The sequence below is a fragment of the Ambystoma mexicanum genome, chromosome 9 (assembly GCF_040938575.1).
Source record: "Ambystoma mexicanum isolate Mex_15411 chromosome 9, UKY_AmexF1_1, whole genome shotgun sequence".
In the NCBI taxonomy this organism is placed as follows: domain Eukaryota; kingdom Metazoa; phylum Chordata; class Amphibia; order Caudata; family Ambystomatidae; genus Ambystoma; species Ambystoma mexicanum.
The window spans coordinates 785,786,939-785,805,582 of NC_090931.1; the positions used below are offsets into that span (position 1 = coordinate 785,786,939).

At 46.8% G+C, this 18,644-nt stretch overlaps 1 protein-coding gene across 2 annotated transcripts in view; it reads right to left on the reverse strand.

Moving 5' to 3' along the window:
• Positions 1 to 18,644, reverse strand: part of PGAP1 (post-GPI attachment to proteins inositol deacylase 1) — a 1,466,013-nt gene that overhangs the window by 516,983 nt on the left and 930,386 nt on the right. For both annotated transcript variants that reach the window (XM_069615724.1, XM_069615725.1), the window contains one exon: positions 8,193 to 8,301. In XM_069615724.1, coding sequence (XP_069471825.1) covers positions 8,193 to 8,301 — 109 coding nt within the window. The remainder of the gene's footprint in view (positions 1 to 8,192; positions 8,302 to 18,644) is intronic.

Consider the following 18,644-nt stretch of genomic DNA (forward strand, 5'->3'; position numbering starts at 1 on the left):
TGTCATTCAGATTGTGTAAGTGCGAGATGCAAAGTGCAGGGGGGAGGGAGAGGGGAAGTGCTAGGGGGAGGGAAGGGGGAAGTGCAATCATGGCAGCAATGCTCTGAGTAAGTGCAGACAGGGCAACACAGCTCTGGGTAAGTGCAAGAAGGCAGGGGACTGTAGGGTTCCAGATACAGCCCTTTAGTGTGTGGGAGGCCTGCAAGCTGTGCAGGGGCTACTGGCCAAGGGGGAACCTGGTACCCGTGAGACTCAGAGTAGCCAGGCAGCCAGTAAGCGCAGCATACAGGTTGGTCAGCAAGGGAGAGCGGGAGAGAAAGCAAAAGCGAAGAGGAAGGTCTTGAGCTGCTTCCAGGAACTTCAGGTGGTCCGGCTCAAGTTTGAGAGGGGGAGGGGGCCTATTCCAGAGGGAGGCACCTGCGGAAGGGGAGAGAGATCTACGCCCCACTCTCTGACTGGCGAAGCATCTGACCCTCAGAGTTGGAGTTGGATGAGCGAAGGGCTCGAGAAGGAAGGTGTTTAGGAAGAGAGAGTTGGATGTAGTGCGGGCACTGGCCACAGAAAGCCTTGTGGACGATGCAGAGGGTCTTGAACTTGATCCTTGCAGACAGTGGAGAGATTTCAGGGCTGAAGAGATACAGTCCCTGGGATTGAGGCCAAGGACGAGCCTTGCAGTCCTGTTCTGAATTAGTTGCAGAGGGTGGAGGGTAGAGGAAGGCAGATTGAGAACGAGGCTGTTGCAGTAGTCCAGCCTAGAGAGAACCAGGGTTCTGGAGACAGTGAGCTTCTGGAGGAAAGTGAGGAAAGGATGAATACCTCTGCGAGGTGCAGCTGGTAGTGGACCTTCTTGGCAAGGTCCGTGATGTGAGGAGAGAGTGGAGTTGAAGATGACACCAAGGTTTTTAGCCTCACAGGAAGGCGAAGGAAGAGGGCCGAAGGAGGGCAGCCAGAGTGAGGGAGAGAAAGCGGTAGCAGGGGTCCCAATGAGAAGGGTCTCAGTTTTACTGGCATTAGGGCAGAAATTGTTGGAGGCGCACCACTCCTGAATCGCGGATAGGCAGTCAGAAATGAGCAGGAGAGGAGGCTGAGAGCAGCCTGAAGGAGAGCCGAGAGTCATCTGCGTAACACTGAAAGTTAGTGGAGAAGGTAGAGATAAGGTGGGCCAAAGGGGCCAAGTAGACATTGAAGAGCCAGGGTGAGAGGTTAGGGGCCTGGGGAACACCACATCTGGAGAGAGAGGTGGTGGAGAGAAATGACCCAAGTTGGACCTGGGAGGGTCGGTCCAGGAGGTAACAGGTCAACCAAGCCAGGGCCTGATCCGTGATGCCCGGGTTCTCATGGAGACGATTGAGCAGGGTGGCATGATTGACTGTGCCGAAAGCAGAGGAAAGATCAAGGAGGATGGGGAAGATGGAATGCTAGATTCGAGATTAGTGAGCAGATCTTCACAGGTGTTCAGGAGAGCAGTTTCCGTGCCTTTGGCTGCTCTGAAGCCAGATTGATGGTCATGGAGACAACCAACAGATACAGTTCGGAGAGTAAGCTGGGAGATGGACAGCTTTTCCAGGAGTGTACCCAGGAAAGATGTGATCGAGATTGGGCGGTAGTTTGCCAGACAGGAAGTATCGGCAGAAGGTTTTTTCAGGAGAGGTGCACAAGGGAATGCTTGAGGGGAGAGGGGTAAGTTCCAGTGGCAAAAGAGTGATTGCAGAAATCGGCCAAGGCTGGAGCGAGGCTGGCAATGTGGTCCTTGATGGTTCTGGAGGAGCAGGGGAGCACCTGCTTATATGACACTTTCATAGATCGGAGTTGTCTAGAAACCTTGTCAGGAGTAGTCAAGGAGAAAGAAGGAAGAGAGGGAGAGGCGGCCATAGTTGGGCCAAAAGAGGTAGAGGGAGAGGAAGAGGAAAGAGAGGACAGGATGTCCTGAGTTATAGTGGTTAAGTGAGAAGCCAAAGCCGTACAGAGGGCCTGGGAGGGAACAGGAGAGGTGGAGACTGCAGAAGGATTGGCCAGCTCCTTGCAGATTTTAAAGTGTTTAGCCTGGCTATTAGAGTACGCAGAGACACTGGCTTGGATCTAGGATCTCTTCTTGGTCAGGACAGAGTCTGTTTTGCCTTTGGAGCTGGCTAGTTTGTCAGAGGATGCATCCAATGCCCTCGACTTCCTCTCAGCCACTCAACACTTGCGTTTCAGGGTGGCGAGATCGGAGTCATACCAAGAGTTGCACTTGAAGGTAGGCTTCAGACGGATTCTCATGACAGGGGCCAGGACATACAGAGTGTTGGAGATAGAAAGATGCAGGTAATAGAGGGCTGTGCCAGAGTGTGAATCAGCCGCCGGTGTAGGAGTAACAGAGAAATTGGCGGCAAATGCCTCCACTGACATATGCTTCATTGGCCGTATGACCGAGAAGGTAGATGGCAGTGTTGGGGTCGGCATCGCCTGGGGGACAGAGAGGTCCAGGTGAGAGGAGAGCAGAAAGTGGCCAGACCGAGTGGTGAGAGGGTTCGAGAGGGGAATGTCTAAGGAGATGAGAACATCCAAGGTGTGTCCGGCAGAGTGTGACGGACCAAAGGGTAGAATGGAAAGAGAGTGTCACAGAGGTTGCAGAAGAGGCCACAGGAGGGATTAGAAGCATCCAGATGGGTGTGGAGGTCTCCAAGGAGGAGACGTTGAGAGGTAGAGGCAAGGAGACAAGAAGAGAGGTCAGGCCATGCTGATTAGAAGGGGGTGACCTGGCCAGGTGGCCGGTAGATGGTTGCCACAGTCAGATAGAGGCCAGAAGAGATAGAGAGCCTGCAGACCAGGCACTCGAAGGAGTAGGCCCGAGTAGGAATGACAGAAGGAGGGATCCACTCTGAAAAGATCAGAGCTACTCCACCTCCGGCACGGTTGCTTCTGGGTATCGAAGAGGATCTTGTAGCCATCAGGGAGGGGAGTGTCAACACTTGTGACAGAGCTGGCCGTGAACCATATCTCGGTGAGAGCTACGACATCCAGGTCAAGTTCTTCAAGGAGGTGGCAGATGTCAGAGGAGTATTTGACAGCAGAGCAAGAATTGAGAGTAGTGACATGGTGCAGGTTGCCACATTTGAAAGATTTCTGTGGAGGGGTACAAGCTTGAGGTACGCCCTACAGCGGTGGTAGGTGGGCCCCCAAGAGTGGGCAATGGAAGCAGAAGGAGATGGCAAAGTAGCCAGAGAGGAAGAGGAGGGCACCAGAGAAGTGTCGGAAGAAGGGTGTGCCAGAGGAACAAGAGCGGAGATGGTAGGAGCAGCAGGAGAAGGAAGGAAGTTGATATGATTTGGGAGACTATCCAAAAGGAGGTGATTGGGCAGAGGGCCCTCGACCAAGACCGTGCCATTCAGATAGACATTAATGATGGCCTTGGAGGAGTGGAAGGAGGCCAAGAGGACCTCCCACCGAGTGCCACCATTAATGGGAGAGGAAGAAAAAGGAGAGAGAACCGAGACCATATGAGGGTTCCATAGGTCTGGAGAGAGAACGACAAAGAGGATGTTGGTAAGAGTCTGTCTGGAGGAAGCACTGATGCAGGTATCAGTGATAGGGAGGCCTGGGTTGGAGACCAGGGTGTCCCTCTTGAACCTCTTCCTTCCTAACTTAGTGAGAGAAATATGATAGGAGATAGAGTAGCAGTTAGAGAAGATAGGGGAGACGGAAAGCACCATAAAGGGTGCCGGGAGGAGGAGGGAGAGATAAGAGAGGAGGGATGCACAGCCCAATGCCGCACAGGATGCGCAGAGTGTGGGAGGCGGGCTGGGGCACACAGTAGGGAATATACAGAGGAGCGGATATGTACACACCGCATTACAAGGAACACCCAGCGGAGGAGGCCTAGAGAGTGGCAGAGAGCCTAATGAGACACAGTAAGCAGGACCACAGTTACCACAATGCCTTAGATTCCAGAGTATAGCTAGATAGCGGCCATGATGCACCGCGGAAAGGGCCCGCTACGTTCACCGCTGTTAGTGCCCAAAACACTGATGAAGACCTGATAAGCGGTGCAGGTGGATATCAGAGCTGAGGCAACAGAGCTATAGAGCATACACTGCAGGTGAATGCAAGGTAATAGATACCCTCCAGAGAGGCACTAGCAGGAGGTCCATGCATCGCATGCTTCCATCCTGCCGTCAACGTCAAGACTGAAGCGGTGTCCGTGGAGGCCTTAGAAAAGATGTCTAACATTTGCTTCTTAAACTCCTCCCACTCTTCTCCAGAAACGTGCTTTGAAGGAAACTAGGCCTTGCGTGTCAGCTAGAGTCAGAAGAGTCCTTGCACTGGATCTTTGCCTCCTTTTTTCTTTTGGGAGGAGAGAAAGACTAATTACGTGACCCACTGCAAGAGTGCAAACCCTTCGTCTTCTTATGCCGCCTTTTCTACCGCTCCTCCTCCCTCTCATCAGGGTTAGGTTCCTCCATCTTGACTTGCTAAGAATTTGGAAGCAACAGAGCTGAGGACTTGGGGATGACCTAATGCCACCTTAGTAACGCATTCCCGAAGTGCCTTGAGATACATTGAACGACAGGACCTAAACTGCTCCACTTCATGATTCCCCACAAGTCACCACACAAAATGTTGTGGGGGCCAGTGATGGACAGCTTGACATACATGAATTCCGAAAGTTTGGACCTGGGCACAATGGCATAGCAAAACTCTTTCTGAGGTTTTTCTGGCTGAACAGCATACTGAGTGCTCAGAAAATTGAGGCAATGTCCGGAGTAGAGGACCCGATTGCCAGAGGTGACAGTCATCGAGCTACATTACACTCCCTGATGGAACATTTCTGAGAACAGCTGGCTCTAGAGGATATCCTTCAAGATGAGGCATCTGCAGGTGTCAAGTAAAGGATCCTGTGCTGGTTTGCACGGCACACGCCTTAAGGACCCAGGAGGTTTCATTATCTTTGGAGGGGAGGCAAGTATATGCACTGTAGAGGAGCAGCTGAATGCCGCTGCAGTAAGTCGGCCCCCCATTGCCTATATGCTGGAAACCTGAAGTTGTGCCATGTATGCCACTAGTGATTGTGTCTATTCCACACTGAGCCTTCGAGAAAAGGTATCCAATAAGAAAACAATGTATACCCAAAGAGATGACAATCTCTTGTAAGAAGTACTCGAAGGAATATGAAGACAAAAGGAAGAGAAGCTGGTGACATCACAAGAAGCAAGTGTGACACACTGAGAAGACTAGCTGACAGAGATGTATAGACCTTATGGAATCTGATGACGAAATAAGGAATCGAGTAAACTTTAGTGTGTGAAATGAAGATTGACGGGTGAAGAGCCCTGCAGAAAATTCAAGCCGTTTAATAACTGTACAGAAGCAGCAACGCAAGTAGACTAAGTAATCATAAAGGCTGGCTATACGTAGTGAATAGACTGCAGGCAGTGCCGCCATTATATAGAGTCTGGACATTGGTGCCACAAAACCTTAGTAAGTTCAAACCCACAGAGAAAGAAGGATGGAGAGCTGTGCATGTCGCAGCAAGAAAAGCAGCTAAGAATCATGAAGGACCAAGAAGGGCTGTCTGGCCTGTTGTCAAAGGCTGGAGCAGCCAAGAACTAGTTATCTGTTCTTAAAAGTAGCAAACGTGAGAAGCAGAATTGCTCCTTGTTAAGTTGCAAAGAGAGAACACCATAAGTGCCAAGTTTATTAATTCAAGACCATTACATGCTGAAAACCAAGCTGAAGTAAGGGTCTCCTGTCACTTGAACCAAGGATGAAAATAGGAGTTGGGCATGCAGACCAGAACTGTGATAAGAGTGTGCCCATACTCCCTTATATTCCCAGAGACGAGAATACAGTGCAAGGCCAAGTTCAAAGGCAATCTACATGGCAGGAGGCATGAGTGGTGAAGGTGTAGGGCTAATTGGGAGAGGATGCACAGTGAAGTCCACCTCCTAGCACCTGGGGTCTGAGCTTACGTGCCGCTAGTGAATCGAATGTTCCGGAAGGGTAAAAGCGTACCAACCAATTGTAGAGGGCCATATAACAAAGGGCCTTATAGTTTGAAAGCCAATGGTATACTGTGCATCTAATAACTGTGAAAGATGACTTGCACTAGAGGCAGTATTAAGTTGTCCGCCTGACTGTAGAGACCCAAGCACAACCCATTCCGGTATAGAAAGTATTCTTTGATGTTCCCCTTAAGACAACCACAACTTCCCGTAGGTTTTTCTTATTTGTCACATAGTATAACGTCACGTATGACAAGTCTTTAGTATAAAGCTGTGTTTTTTATGTGAAATACTTGAGAGCTCGAGCGAATGTCCGTTGATGTCTGTTGTAACTCCAGGTTTTAGACAACTGAAATTAAAACAGTCGAATGAGAGTTTGCCAACTGAGTCGATTATTTGATGTAAGAGTTATTCTGCATCCCAATCTTTGCATATCATCTTACTGATTTAAGGAACTTATGTTCAGCACCATTGGGTAAGTGCAATATGCATCGCAAGCAGGACTACATTCCCTCATAACCCAGAGCATCACGTTGCAAGACGTGCAGACCTTTATGGAGCAAACGAGGCAGCGCATGTTGCTCCTCAAACAAGTTGATCCTCAGGTTGCCATCTGCATGTATTTTGGAGCTGCAGCGACATACTGCTCACTCTTGGGGTGCAGTCCTCTCTGTCTGTTTCTTCTGAGTCCTGCTTTCAGTGTTCTCTGCCTTACTTCATGCTGCATACCCACTTCTGTTCTGTGGACTTCTCTGGATCACTATTTCCCTGTTCCATCTTCAACTGTCCTCATTAGAATTAGAACTTGGCTATCAGCTATTGGATGAGTTTTCTTGGGGGCATTGCATCTGCTAGAGACTGTGGTAGGACTGAACATTGGCTTGTTTATGGACCTGGACTCTCTGATACTTTGGGATCGTATACCTTTTCAATGGTCTGAACTTGATTGGAATATTGTGTCTTGCACTCCATTTTGTGCAATTAATCTGTGGGCTTGCATCTATACCACAGAGCGGGTTGTGGAGAATCCAATGGGATTTCCCCCAGGAACCTGGTCTGGGACCTTTCGAATGTGGCCATGGGAAGGAAGGCACTCTCTGATCGCCACCCTGGGGATGGTGTTCTGCGGGACGATCATTTGAAAGGTAGTGCCTTTAATGGCCAGATACTAAGATAATATGCCAGGCATTGACACCATATGCAAGGTATGCAAGGTACCTGGGTCATAGGTCAGGCCACGTATTGCTATAATTTCAATAGGTGCTAGATATCGTTATAATATGCAAGGGACGTGCATCATTTGCCAGGAACAGCAAGTGGGTGGGGCAATGTGAGAGGAGGACACTGTGCTACTTCATAAACTCTTTATGTCGGCAACAGAGGATAAGTGCAGCATCCCAGCTCTCTCCATTCTCTGCTCAAACCAACAGGCAAGGGAGGCAAACTAGGCAGGGATTATATGCTCTTTAATATGCGACTCACAGTGCAGGAAGCTAAAAGGGGAGCATGGTGCAGAAGACTGGATTTCCTCGTCATTTTTTTGGTGCCAGCTCAGGAAGGATCTTCTCCAGCATCCCAAAATCTAGTGCAACCCAAGCAGTTCGAGCAACATAGATGGCAGAGCTTACTACGAGAGAAGACTGGGGTTGCTCCTCGCTTTCCATGCAATCATGAAAAAGATGGCAGATCTTAATCCTGATATCATGGAACATAACACTTAAAATGTTCTAGTGTTTCCACAGAGGTTGCTGAGGGAAGTGAGAGGCCGTTGAAGTACACACAAAATTACAAACGTGCAATGTTACTATGCTAAAGCCCTCTTCCTCTCATAGCAGAAGGCCACCTTAAGAATAGGGCAAAGGAAGCACACACAGGAGACAAAACTAAAAGTAACCTACAATTGCAAAGTCTATATACCAACTAGCTCCTAAAAACAGTCATTGATTTTTGAATAGCAAGAATAAGCATAGCAGGGTTCTTTTTAATACGTATGTAATGTAATGCTTCAGACATGACTACACATGTCTGAACTACTGTTTCATGAGTACAACACTTGGGGCCCGAATAATGGAAGGTTTTCCTATGGGATTGCGCCATTATAAAACACTTCCATTCATTAATTAGGCCCTTAATTTAAAGCAATGGAATAGGAGAAATAGACAAACATTATTTTTTAATAATTCAGACTGGTGCATCTTTTTTTTATCTTACCTCATATTGGCATTCCTGAGAAGTATAGAGATTTAGCGTTACAATACTGCTGTCATTTTCAGGCTTTGCGGTGTGAAGTTTAGCAGAAATTCTAGTCGAAGATTCATCACTGAAATGATATGTTTAATTTGTTGAGGTCTTTTAACTTAGGCAAACAAACGAATATATACTTAAAAACAATTCTCACTAATGTATGTGCACAAGAGAAGAAAAAAAATAAAGCGAGCGTCAGTGCAACACATAGAAAGGTATGTTCTTTTGCAAATCATACTCTTAACAGCATTAATAGTGTCTTCCCAACAGGCCAATCAGTACAATCGATACTAGGAGTGATATAAGATTAGCAGAGCACACTTGAGTAGATGTGAAGTTCCAAAAAGGTATATTAATCTATGTTGTTCTTCCACCCGCATCCAAAGTTATCTTCTTGAGAACATAATCTAAGTAAAACAGTATGACGCTGGATTAACTCAGTGTCTCAAGAGTCTAACTAGGGAAGTACTAATCTGCCCTGAACACCCCCAATCTATTTTCTTTATTGTTAAAGTAGATTGCAATCATAATCACATAACCAGATACAGCAACTTTATACAGTTCCTATTATCTATCGAGCCATATGAAAGAGTAAGCCACATATTGGGCCTCATTACGAGGTTGGAGGTAACCATGGCGCTGTTAGCGCCATGGCTGACTCCAAATCCTTACCGGCTCCGCCCTGGTGAATGGAGCTATTACCACCCCATTCCAAGGTTGGCGGGGGCAATAATTCCCCATTCACCAGGGCCCTTCCCCATTCCCATTTGAGCCCCCATAGGGCTCAATGGGAATGGGGAAGGCGCTAATAACAGTACCGCAAATTGCGGTACCGTTTTTAGCTCCAAAGTCCCTTTGCGGGTCCCGTCCTTAACCGCTGGTAAAACCAGGCGTTAAGGGAGGACCCGCAAAGGGAACTTGTAGTAGGGCGGTAAGGGATTACTGGCACCGGTGCCCTTACCGGTGCCGGTAATCCCTTACCGCCCACCTCGTAATTACCTCCATTATATCATGTATAAACAGCATCCGGGGCGAGGGGTAAAAGAGAAATACATGGGGGATAGACAGCAGAGAAGGCAAAACACTAGGGCAGGAAAGGTGTGAACAGGAGGGGGATGGAACAGGGGATGGGGCGCAGACATACATCACCCTACACTGTACTAGACTTACTCATCAAATAGATCAACAAAGTTCAGGCACACATGATCATACAAAAAGGTCTGGGAGTGAAAAAAAACACGGCCAAATGACCTGAGTGGGCACATTCCCATAGACCAGGAGGGTCTACAATCCCGTTTTAGCTCACTGTACCTTTCAAAGAGGAGAAATAACAATTTGCATATCAGTCTGGTCCCACCCACCTAGTCACTCGCAGTCCTCTTCTGAACAAGAGTACCATCAGCAACCCCAGGCACATGTTTCGGCCTAGTCGGGCCTCATCAGTAAGGTGAAGCTAAGCCTCGCTAAGCACAGTGAGCAAGGGTCCACGTCTGGATTACTGTCGGTAATTTAGGGTGAACATATCATACGTTACCATGGAGTATGCTTGTATTGAGATTTTTTCCTATGAATCCTTAAATCTAAGATACAGTCTCAGGGGTCTTGAGATATAGCATACTGCTTGTTCCTTGGCAATAGTGATCTCTAGGGATACAGGGACTTGCTTGCATCTGAACACTAGTCTACCAGCAAGTACTTCTCCCCCCACACTTTGCTTAGGATGCCGGTCACGCTTAGATATTCTCGCCCTCTAGCATGGGACACACTCCTGGGCCAGTAAAACATGTCTTGTAATGCATTCCTACAAGCAAGTATTTCTTCCACTTTGCTTAAGGTTTTTGTCAGGCTATGATATTATTGCCCACCAGCCACAGGTTGCCCTCCTTGGCTGCTTGTTCCTACAGTGGTTAGATATTCTAACCCTCTGTCTGGGATATCCTCCCCTCCCTCCCCGGGCCAGTTCTCCAGCTTCTTCTTGATATGTCTCCAGGTCTGGGTCATACCCTGTTACAACCACTTACCTGAATAACCTAGGTACCTCAACTGGGCTTTCCCAGGCCTAGTTTTTCTACTTATTGTCTCTTCGTCCTGACTCCTGCTCTCCAGATGATACACCTTCAGCTCCCCAATTTCTGCTTTGGACTACCACCCACACTTCAGAGCCCTGGGCTCTTTTATAACACTGCCGATTAATGTGATTTTCCACTACGGTCTCCGATTGGCAAAGCCAAAGAATAACCAGTGTGATTTGTTATTCCCTCTTCTCCCCCTGTTGGAAATTGTGATTAATTAGCCTCTGGTCAGTGGCGGTGAAGGACTCTGAGTCCGTCTGCTATTTGGAAGTCGGGAACAGTAATTACAGAACTGTATGGTTTCTCCCTGCTTAACACAGGGAAGACTATAGCCTTTTGTGGAAAAGTTAAGCACCTTTCTCATCTCACTAGCGGGATTGACAGCACCTGTAAGACCTGCCATGGGTTCCAGATGGGGTCCTCTGCAAGGGCTGCTTGTATGAGAAACCAGTGGAGGCAAAATGTGTTTCTGAAACTGTAAAGGACACAATCTTCCCACCAGGTGGATGTGTGAGTTAGTGGGTTCAATAAATATCCATTCCTGCTACCATAAACCAAGGACTGGGAGCATAGGATGGGCGCAAAGGAATCCCCCATTTACTGCCTCCTTGCAACACTTCTTTCAGCAGTTGAGCATCCTTGGCTCTACAGGTATATTGTTGGTTTGGAACGGTAAGTGAAGTTAGGGGCAGAAAAAGGGAAAAAAGGGAGAAGTGGTAGCAAAAGAGGAATACGGAGGTTGAAGATCCCACTAAGAAAAGCCAAAATAAGTTTTACAAAATTAGATTTTTCTCGATTTCAGGGAGTTGCGAAAATAACTAAATCCGACATAACCAATTCAGAGAGAGATAGGTAGTCAAAAGGAATACCCAGCCCTATAGATAAGGTGCGCATCAGGCCTTTTTACACGCATAAATCTTGTAAATACAGCCCTTTTAATTCTTCCTAGTGTACAGCTTGCACGGGCTATTTACGGCAGCACACCCATAAATCATGGAGCTTACTAGTGACAGCCTGGGCAGCAGAAGCTTTCAAAATCACTCTTTGCTTTAGCAATCAACACAGTTCCTTCAAAGAAGCAACTGGGATGATTCATGGTCGATTTATTTTTCGGTATGCAGTGTTAACGAAAAATACATAAACATTTTCAGTGAAACCCAAATAACATAAAAATGTCATAATTTCTAATAAAACTATATGTGGAGGTGGGTAAGTGATAAAAATGGGTGGGGCGGTTGTGGGTGGGTTAGTAAAGCAGGGGTATAATGGATGCAGGTGGAAGCAGTGCTGTATATATTTTTATTGGCACAGATTGTACCGGTACCTCTCAATAGGACTGCTATGTATTCAGACAAAGTAGCCTAATTTATCAGCAGAGCTGCTATACGCATATCATGGCACAATGTCAATTATTCACATCATGCCCAGATTTCTTAACAGGAGTGCTATGTTTTGGGACAGTACTTGCATTTCTTAACAGAGCTGCTATAATGACAAAGTATGAACATGTGTTGGCATTTTCTGCAGCGAGCTAAAGTACAGAGCAAGAACAGTGTCTGAGCTCTTTCCACTATTATCACTCCAAAATACTGAATCCCATTACTCTGATGTAGACCACCTTGCATGTAAAACAACTAATTTCCCCCAAATAATGAGATGGGGATTGGGGGTTGGGGGATTGGCTAGGGGTATTTAATAAAGTGAGAGGATGTTAGTGAGGGCTGTGGTGGGTGTCCCCCTGCATTAGAAATACAGAAAATGTGTTGCTTTACATGCAAGATTCTCAACATTCAACCTCACAGTAAATAATTTGGCATTTTCACATAGATCCTTTCCACCATCCTCCTGAGCTAGTGTGATGCACACTGGCGGACAGTGGAAGAAGATGGCACTGCTGTCATATACTTCAATCCCTCCTACTCAGTATTGTGCTTTTCAAATCTTCTGCTTCTCCCATGTCTGATTACTGAGTGCCACTGGCAAACATCTAGCACATTTCAAAGCCTCATTATGAATCTCCTCACAAGTGTAGGATAGTCCAAACAGGCTGAGAGCTTTTGACAAGGCAGTTATTTCAGGCAAGCCTCACATGGAACTGCCAGTGCCCAAAACATATGTGCCTTTCTGAGCCAACAGCCTGTTGGGAAAGGTAGCTTTCAGTGAGTCAATAGCCCTGCTGCAGAGGTGTGTTAATGCGTCTGCATCAGAGGTATGTGTTTAAGATGCAGGTAACATACAATTGTAACAAAGCTGACTTAGCTTTTGGCTGAACAAAACGACTACTAAATGTTCAGTGATTCAGAACACATATTTCATCAGGGCTGCTATACCTGTAATGGTTCAGCACACACATATCTCATCAGGCTGCTATATCTGTAATGGCTCAGAAAAAGCACATCCTATGAGGGCTGCTATACCAGTAATGGCTCACAACACACATATCATCTGGGCTCTTATATTTGTAATTGCATACAGTGCTGGTAAAACATCTGCGTTCAAGCAGGTGCTGTGTCTGGTGAGACAAAGCCCTAACTCTATCATTCAAAGTCTAATGGCCAAAAGTTTGCACAGATTTAAAAAGGAGCACCCAATGGTAAAGCTGTACTAGATTTGTAAATGGTAAAAGCATTTTCAGCTTTATGAATATTTATTGGAGGTATGTCAAAAGACAAAAAGGAGAGGAAGAGCAACTCTGAACCTAAGCAATACAGGAGAACAAAGTGTGGGGTGGGGCCGGTAGGCCGAGAGAAAAGAGAACGCATTAGACAATCCAAAACAGGAATCTGAGCAACAGCAAGAGAGACCAATGAGCTACATAAGAGAGCAACAATGAAAGTGAGAAGGGAAACAGAGGTAAATAGGACACACACACAAAAGGAGTGAGGGATAGAAGCTGAGCAAAAGAGACATGTAGAGACAGTAAAATAATAAAACACAGATCAACAGCAGACAGGAGAGCTGAAGATATAAAGTCCAGACTAGAAAGGCAGGCCAATAGCATAAGAGGCAGTGCAAGAAAGATAATGAAAAGGAGTAGCAACCACAACAGAGAAAATGAAAAAAGTGATATAGCCAGAGTAATGACATAATAGAGGAAGAGGAGTTATGTCAACTGATATAGCACAATGTTGGAGGGAAACAGCAATAATAGAATGCAGAGATGAGAGAGGCAGGGTAACAGAGCAACATACCTCAAAATGTGGCATAGCAACACTTAAGGTGAGAGACAGAACACCAGAAAGTGAGAGACGGGGGAAACGGAGAAACAAAGGTAGGGAGAGATGGAACAAAATCATGGAGTGGTTGTCAAATAGGTAGTGCCAGGCAGCAACAGTAGGCCAGAGAGGCAGAGAGATTATGCTGGCAGAGTGATGGGCTTGATTTATTATGTAAGTATCTGGCATCTGTAGTAGTTCTTAACAGAGTTTTGGTGTCCAAGTATAATGAAGATGAAGCTGGGTAGTACACATCGACAAGTTCTTTGTCACTAATGTTTTCGAACACAGTTTTAATTTTACGCACAAATTGGACATTGTCAGACACTTTTTTACTCACTTGCAAAGGAGGAAACTCATTTTTACTCTCTTGAAATTAGATTTACTCTCCAATTATAAAACTTGGGAGTAAAATACTCTCACGCCAAAATCCTATCTGGAACACTGGGAATACCCAAGGCAAACTGTTGACGTGAGGGAGCAAGACAGGACAACAGGTTTCCTGAAGCAGTACTCCATGGGCCAAAAACAATCAAGCCGCAGACTACCCCAATGGGAAACTGTACTGCAGAGGCATGAGCCGGTTACACATTCAATGCACTAGTCATAAATATTTGTTGAAGAAATTACATTTCTTTACAATAAGTTAAGGTTACCTATAAAAATGCCAGTCTAGAAAAATTGAATAATTTCAACATGTAGGGTAGAACCATACAGAAATGTAAGAGCACCTTTACGGATGAACACTGAACCTGTTCTGTGCAAAGGTGCCCACTTGGGAGGGTCTGCGATCACGCTTTAGCCCACTCTGCCTTACCACAGTGGATATATATATTTCCATTTCAGTCTGGTCCTCCCACAAAATGCAATTCTCCTCTGAATAAAGATACCAAAATCAATCAAGGACATGTATTTGAGCCTTGTTGGGCATCTGGGGCCGGCTGGAGGTGGTACGTACTCTTGTTCCAGGAGCTGTCTAACATTTCGCTGCTGGACTTCCCTTGTTTCCGGGACCAGACTGATATACAAATGTCTGATTCTTCTCTGTAAAAAGCAATTGAGCTAAAGTGTGATTACAGATCTCTTGAGTAGGCACATTTGCGGAGAGCAGGTTATCTGGCCATGCTCCTTCTCAGTAGAGAAGCTCTCACTTGTTTGCACATTTTTCATCAGGGTAACCTGGACGTAGATCCCTATCTTTGTGTGTCTAGAGAAACATAAGCACATTACACCTCAATGATATTGCCCAATAAGGCATAAACACATGTCTGGGGCTGCTGGTGGCACTCTTGTTCAGAGGAGAATTGCTTAGTATTTCAGTGGTGGAATGTCCTTGTGGGTGGGAAAAGACTAATATGCAAATGGAATTGTCTTCACTTGAAAAGCATAGAGACTTGAAATGGGATTGTAGACTCTCCAGCGTGGGCACCTTCGCAGGCAATAGGTTGTTTAGCTATGTTAGTTCTCAGCAGAGGACCTAACATTTTGGCAAATGTAAAGTACACACATTCTGTCGAAATCAACAATTTCTCTACTGTGTAAAAATGCAACATTTACTTAAACTCATTACTTCAGAACCCTCAATTTCACTATAGAATAGATGTGAGCTATTGAATATTAAGCACTAGTTTTGTTATTTAGTAGTGAGGTTTAATTCATAGTCAAATCTCTTAGAGAAATAGTTGATTTGTGTCGAGTGCTTGTGCCTTAACGTTGGTATTTCAAAGGTTTGAAGATTTTACTTTTTTTTTAATTCAATTTTAGTTGTTTTTTCAGTGTCACATAGTAAAATGAGGCAAACGCATCAATACAATCCCACAGTGAAACACATGACACAGGCCAGTTTGATCAATACCCACAATTACCCCAATACCCCCAACCCACTTCCCCTGCCCTCCTGGTATGAGCGACCATCACCACCTGACCTGACTAAATCCACCGACATCTTGAGCTGTTCAAACCTGGCCTGTACGTCAACTTTCCATCGACTGACTTCCCTCCACCCAGTTTCCCTCGACCTCTGCACATTCTGAGATTGAAGCACTTCCATCACCTCCACATCAATCCAACCGGTCCCCCAGTATGCCCTTCCCCCAGACTCCAACACCTCAGGCGATATGTATCTAGCCTGAAATTCGCTCCATTCCACTTCAATGTCCGCCCGCCGCCGTGGATGGCCGCCGTAATTCTTTCAATCACATAAATATTCTTTGCAATGTTTATCCATTCCTTCCTACCCGGGTGCAACACCCTCTTCCAGTGCTTTGCTAGACATGCCCTTCCCGTCAGTAGCAAACAATATGCCAAATGTGATAGGCTATTCTATTCCTTCTCCCTGCCCAAAAAATATTGGCGCTTTCCCACGGGGCACCCCATCCAGCTCCTTGATCCATCCAAGCACTTCCTCCCAGAAAATCTGCACCCTCTCACAACCCCATCACATGTGCCAATAGTCCGCCCGCGCCCCACATTCATGCCAACAGAGGGGGCTCACCACCAGGAACATTTTGGAAAGGCAAACCGGATCGTACTGCCATCGATGTAACAACTTAATTGCATGGAGCTTGTTTTGGCATGCAATATTATAAGTTACTCACCGTAGTGACTAACATACTTAGTCCATAGTCCCCTTTCCTCCATATTGTATGGGCGTCCCAACCTCTTTCACCAGAAAAAACCTTCTTCCCCTTCAAATTTAGAGATGCGTGCGGCCTAGGGAGCATGCGCTGCCCTGACGCCGCCCTCCAGCGCCACACCTCAGTCCCTATTGACGCGTCGACAATAGATTTAACATTGCCTAATGACACCAGTATTATTAGGGGGGAGGTTTGTGGGACGTATGGAGGAAAGGGGACTATGGACTAAGTACGTTAGTCACTACGGTGAGTAAATTATAATTACTCTTACGTCCCGTCCCCTTTCCCCCATACTGTATGGGCGATTACAACTGATTGTAGCCCCAGGGTGGAGAGGAGACCCTCCTTAAGCAAATAGGTTCCTGAGAACCGCCGGTCCGAAAGCTGCATTAGATCAAGAGCCGGCATCGAAACAGTAATGCTGTTGTAATGCAAAAAGCCAAGGGAGAGGCCCAAGTGGCCGCCCTGCTTATGATCAAGGTACGTGGCGCTGGTGTTACTCACCGGCCGGCGAGTGCTTCAGGCAAGCGACCAGGAAGGAAGTACTGGATGTTGATTGAAGAGCTCGAGATGGAGCCTCCACCTGAGCCTCCTCTCTGTTGAGGGAATAAGCTCTTTTTGATGATATGGCCCTCAGCTGTACTGAATTACCAACTGAGAGACTGATCACCCAAAAGAGCGGGGAGAACACACTGCCACGGACCCAGCTGGGTCACCCCCTCCCCTTATCATTGAAAAGGAACAGAATTGGAATTTCCCAGAAGGAATTGAACAGGAGGTGAAATAACCTAAACTAGAACAACGGAGGTACAAAACAATAAACAGGAAGGTTAGTAGGGAAGCTATACCCGGGCGGCACGAGGGGCGCACTAGATACGGGTAGGTGCACAATATTCAGCAAGGCGTCCCTGTGTGCACTTTCAGAAAAAGAGTTTTGTGTTTAATCAGCAAAGCGTCCTTGCATGCATTTGAGGAGGCAATTCCAAAACCTCGGAATGGATACGGAATCCACAAAAGAACACTGGAATGGTACAGTACACAGTACTTGAAGTCAACTGGGAAGAAAGGCGGTGGTAAATAAATTAGGACAGAAGGAAGGCAATCCAGTAAACAGGCAGCAAAATCCGTAGGACAGGCAAAAGTCTGGTACACAGGTAGGCAGAAGCAGTTCAGAATTAGGAAACAAGCAAACCGTAGAGCAGGCAAAAGTCCGGTACACAGGTAGGCAGAAACAGTTCAGAATTAGGAAACAAGCAAACCGTAGAGCAGGCAAGGGTCCGGTACACAGGAAGTCACAAGTATTTGAGAATTCTCAGGATGGATACACGGGAAGGCTGGAAGGCACAGAAAATGAAACTTCGGATGCCGGTTGCAACTTTATTCAGAAGCAGCGTCCTTACCGCTGCAGTGCCTAATATACTAAGGAGGCAGAGCGCCGTAAGCCCGTCAGAGCTCACGTTCTGCATAGTCGGAACTACACGTAAAATTAGGTTTCCTGGGAGTTGTAGGCAAAGGCCAAGTTGTTGATACCTTTGATGTTGTTGAGCCCAACCTCCAGGGTAACCGCCACCGAGAGAAGTAAGGGGCTGAAAAACGTTGGATATTGTGGCAAAGCGTCACAACTTTGATAGGCACCTTGTTGGTTTGTTTCACCGGGCGCAAAGAAGAGGTGCGCGGGTCACTCAGACCCCGATGTGTGACAGCTGGAATGAGATGGCCGTTGCCTTGGTCCTGACTGCGTGGGCATGCATGTTGGCCGGGAGCGGTTTATGCTGGCCCTTGTGTGGCGATTTGTGGTAAGTAGGTGGGCTGGATGGCATCCGTGCCTGGTTGGGTTGTTTCTCCTCGGACAGTCTCGCAGTGATCGCTAAATCTAGCAGATCACTGCGAGACCCCGTGGAATCTTATTTAAAACTAACAAACCGGACATTAGAAAACGCGATATCACCCAAGCCAGCGCCAAAGTATAACAAAAGGGGTTCAAACACAACAGAAAATGCATGCTTAGAACTTGGACTGCAGGAGCTCTGTCGATTTGAAATCCCACATACAGGCGGCATGTAGCAATCTGACCACTTCAAAGCAAGCACCTGAAGAAATGATCTAAATACTGCAGAGACCCACAGTTCCCAAAGCTCCCAAAGCTCCAACCACCTCACCCAAACAGTATTTGCTGCATGCTCAGCGGTTCAGGCGCTGCTTGAGAGTCGGTAGGTGAGAATGCGGTGGAAGCTGTGGCTGCCATTTCTAAAGTTTTAGAAGCTACCGTTGTAAAGCGGTCCATATTCCGGCCCTTCTTGCCTCCAGTCCCCTTCGTCATTATGCAAGATTAGTTGCCGTAATCCCGAGTCCTATCAAGACCTCTGTTGTCAGCAAGGTCAGTGGGCAGTTGTGTCAGCACTGTCAGTCTGCCAATGGTGTCTGCAGCGAGGTTTCCAGCACTGCGCAGCCAACCCGCAGGCCCCAGCTAGTATCCTATGAGTCCAGTTTCAAGTT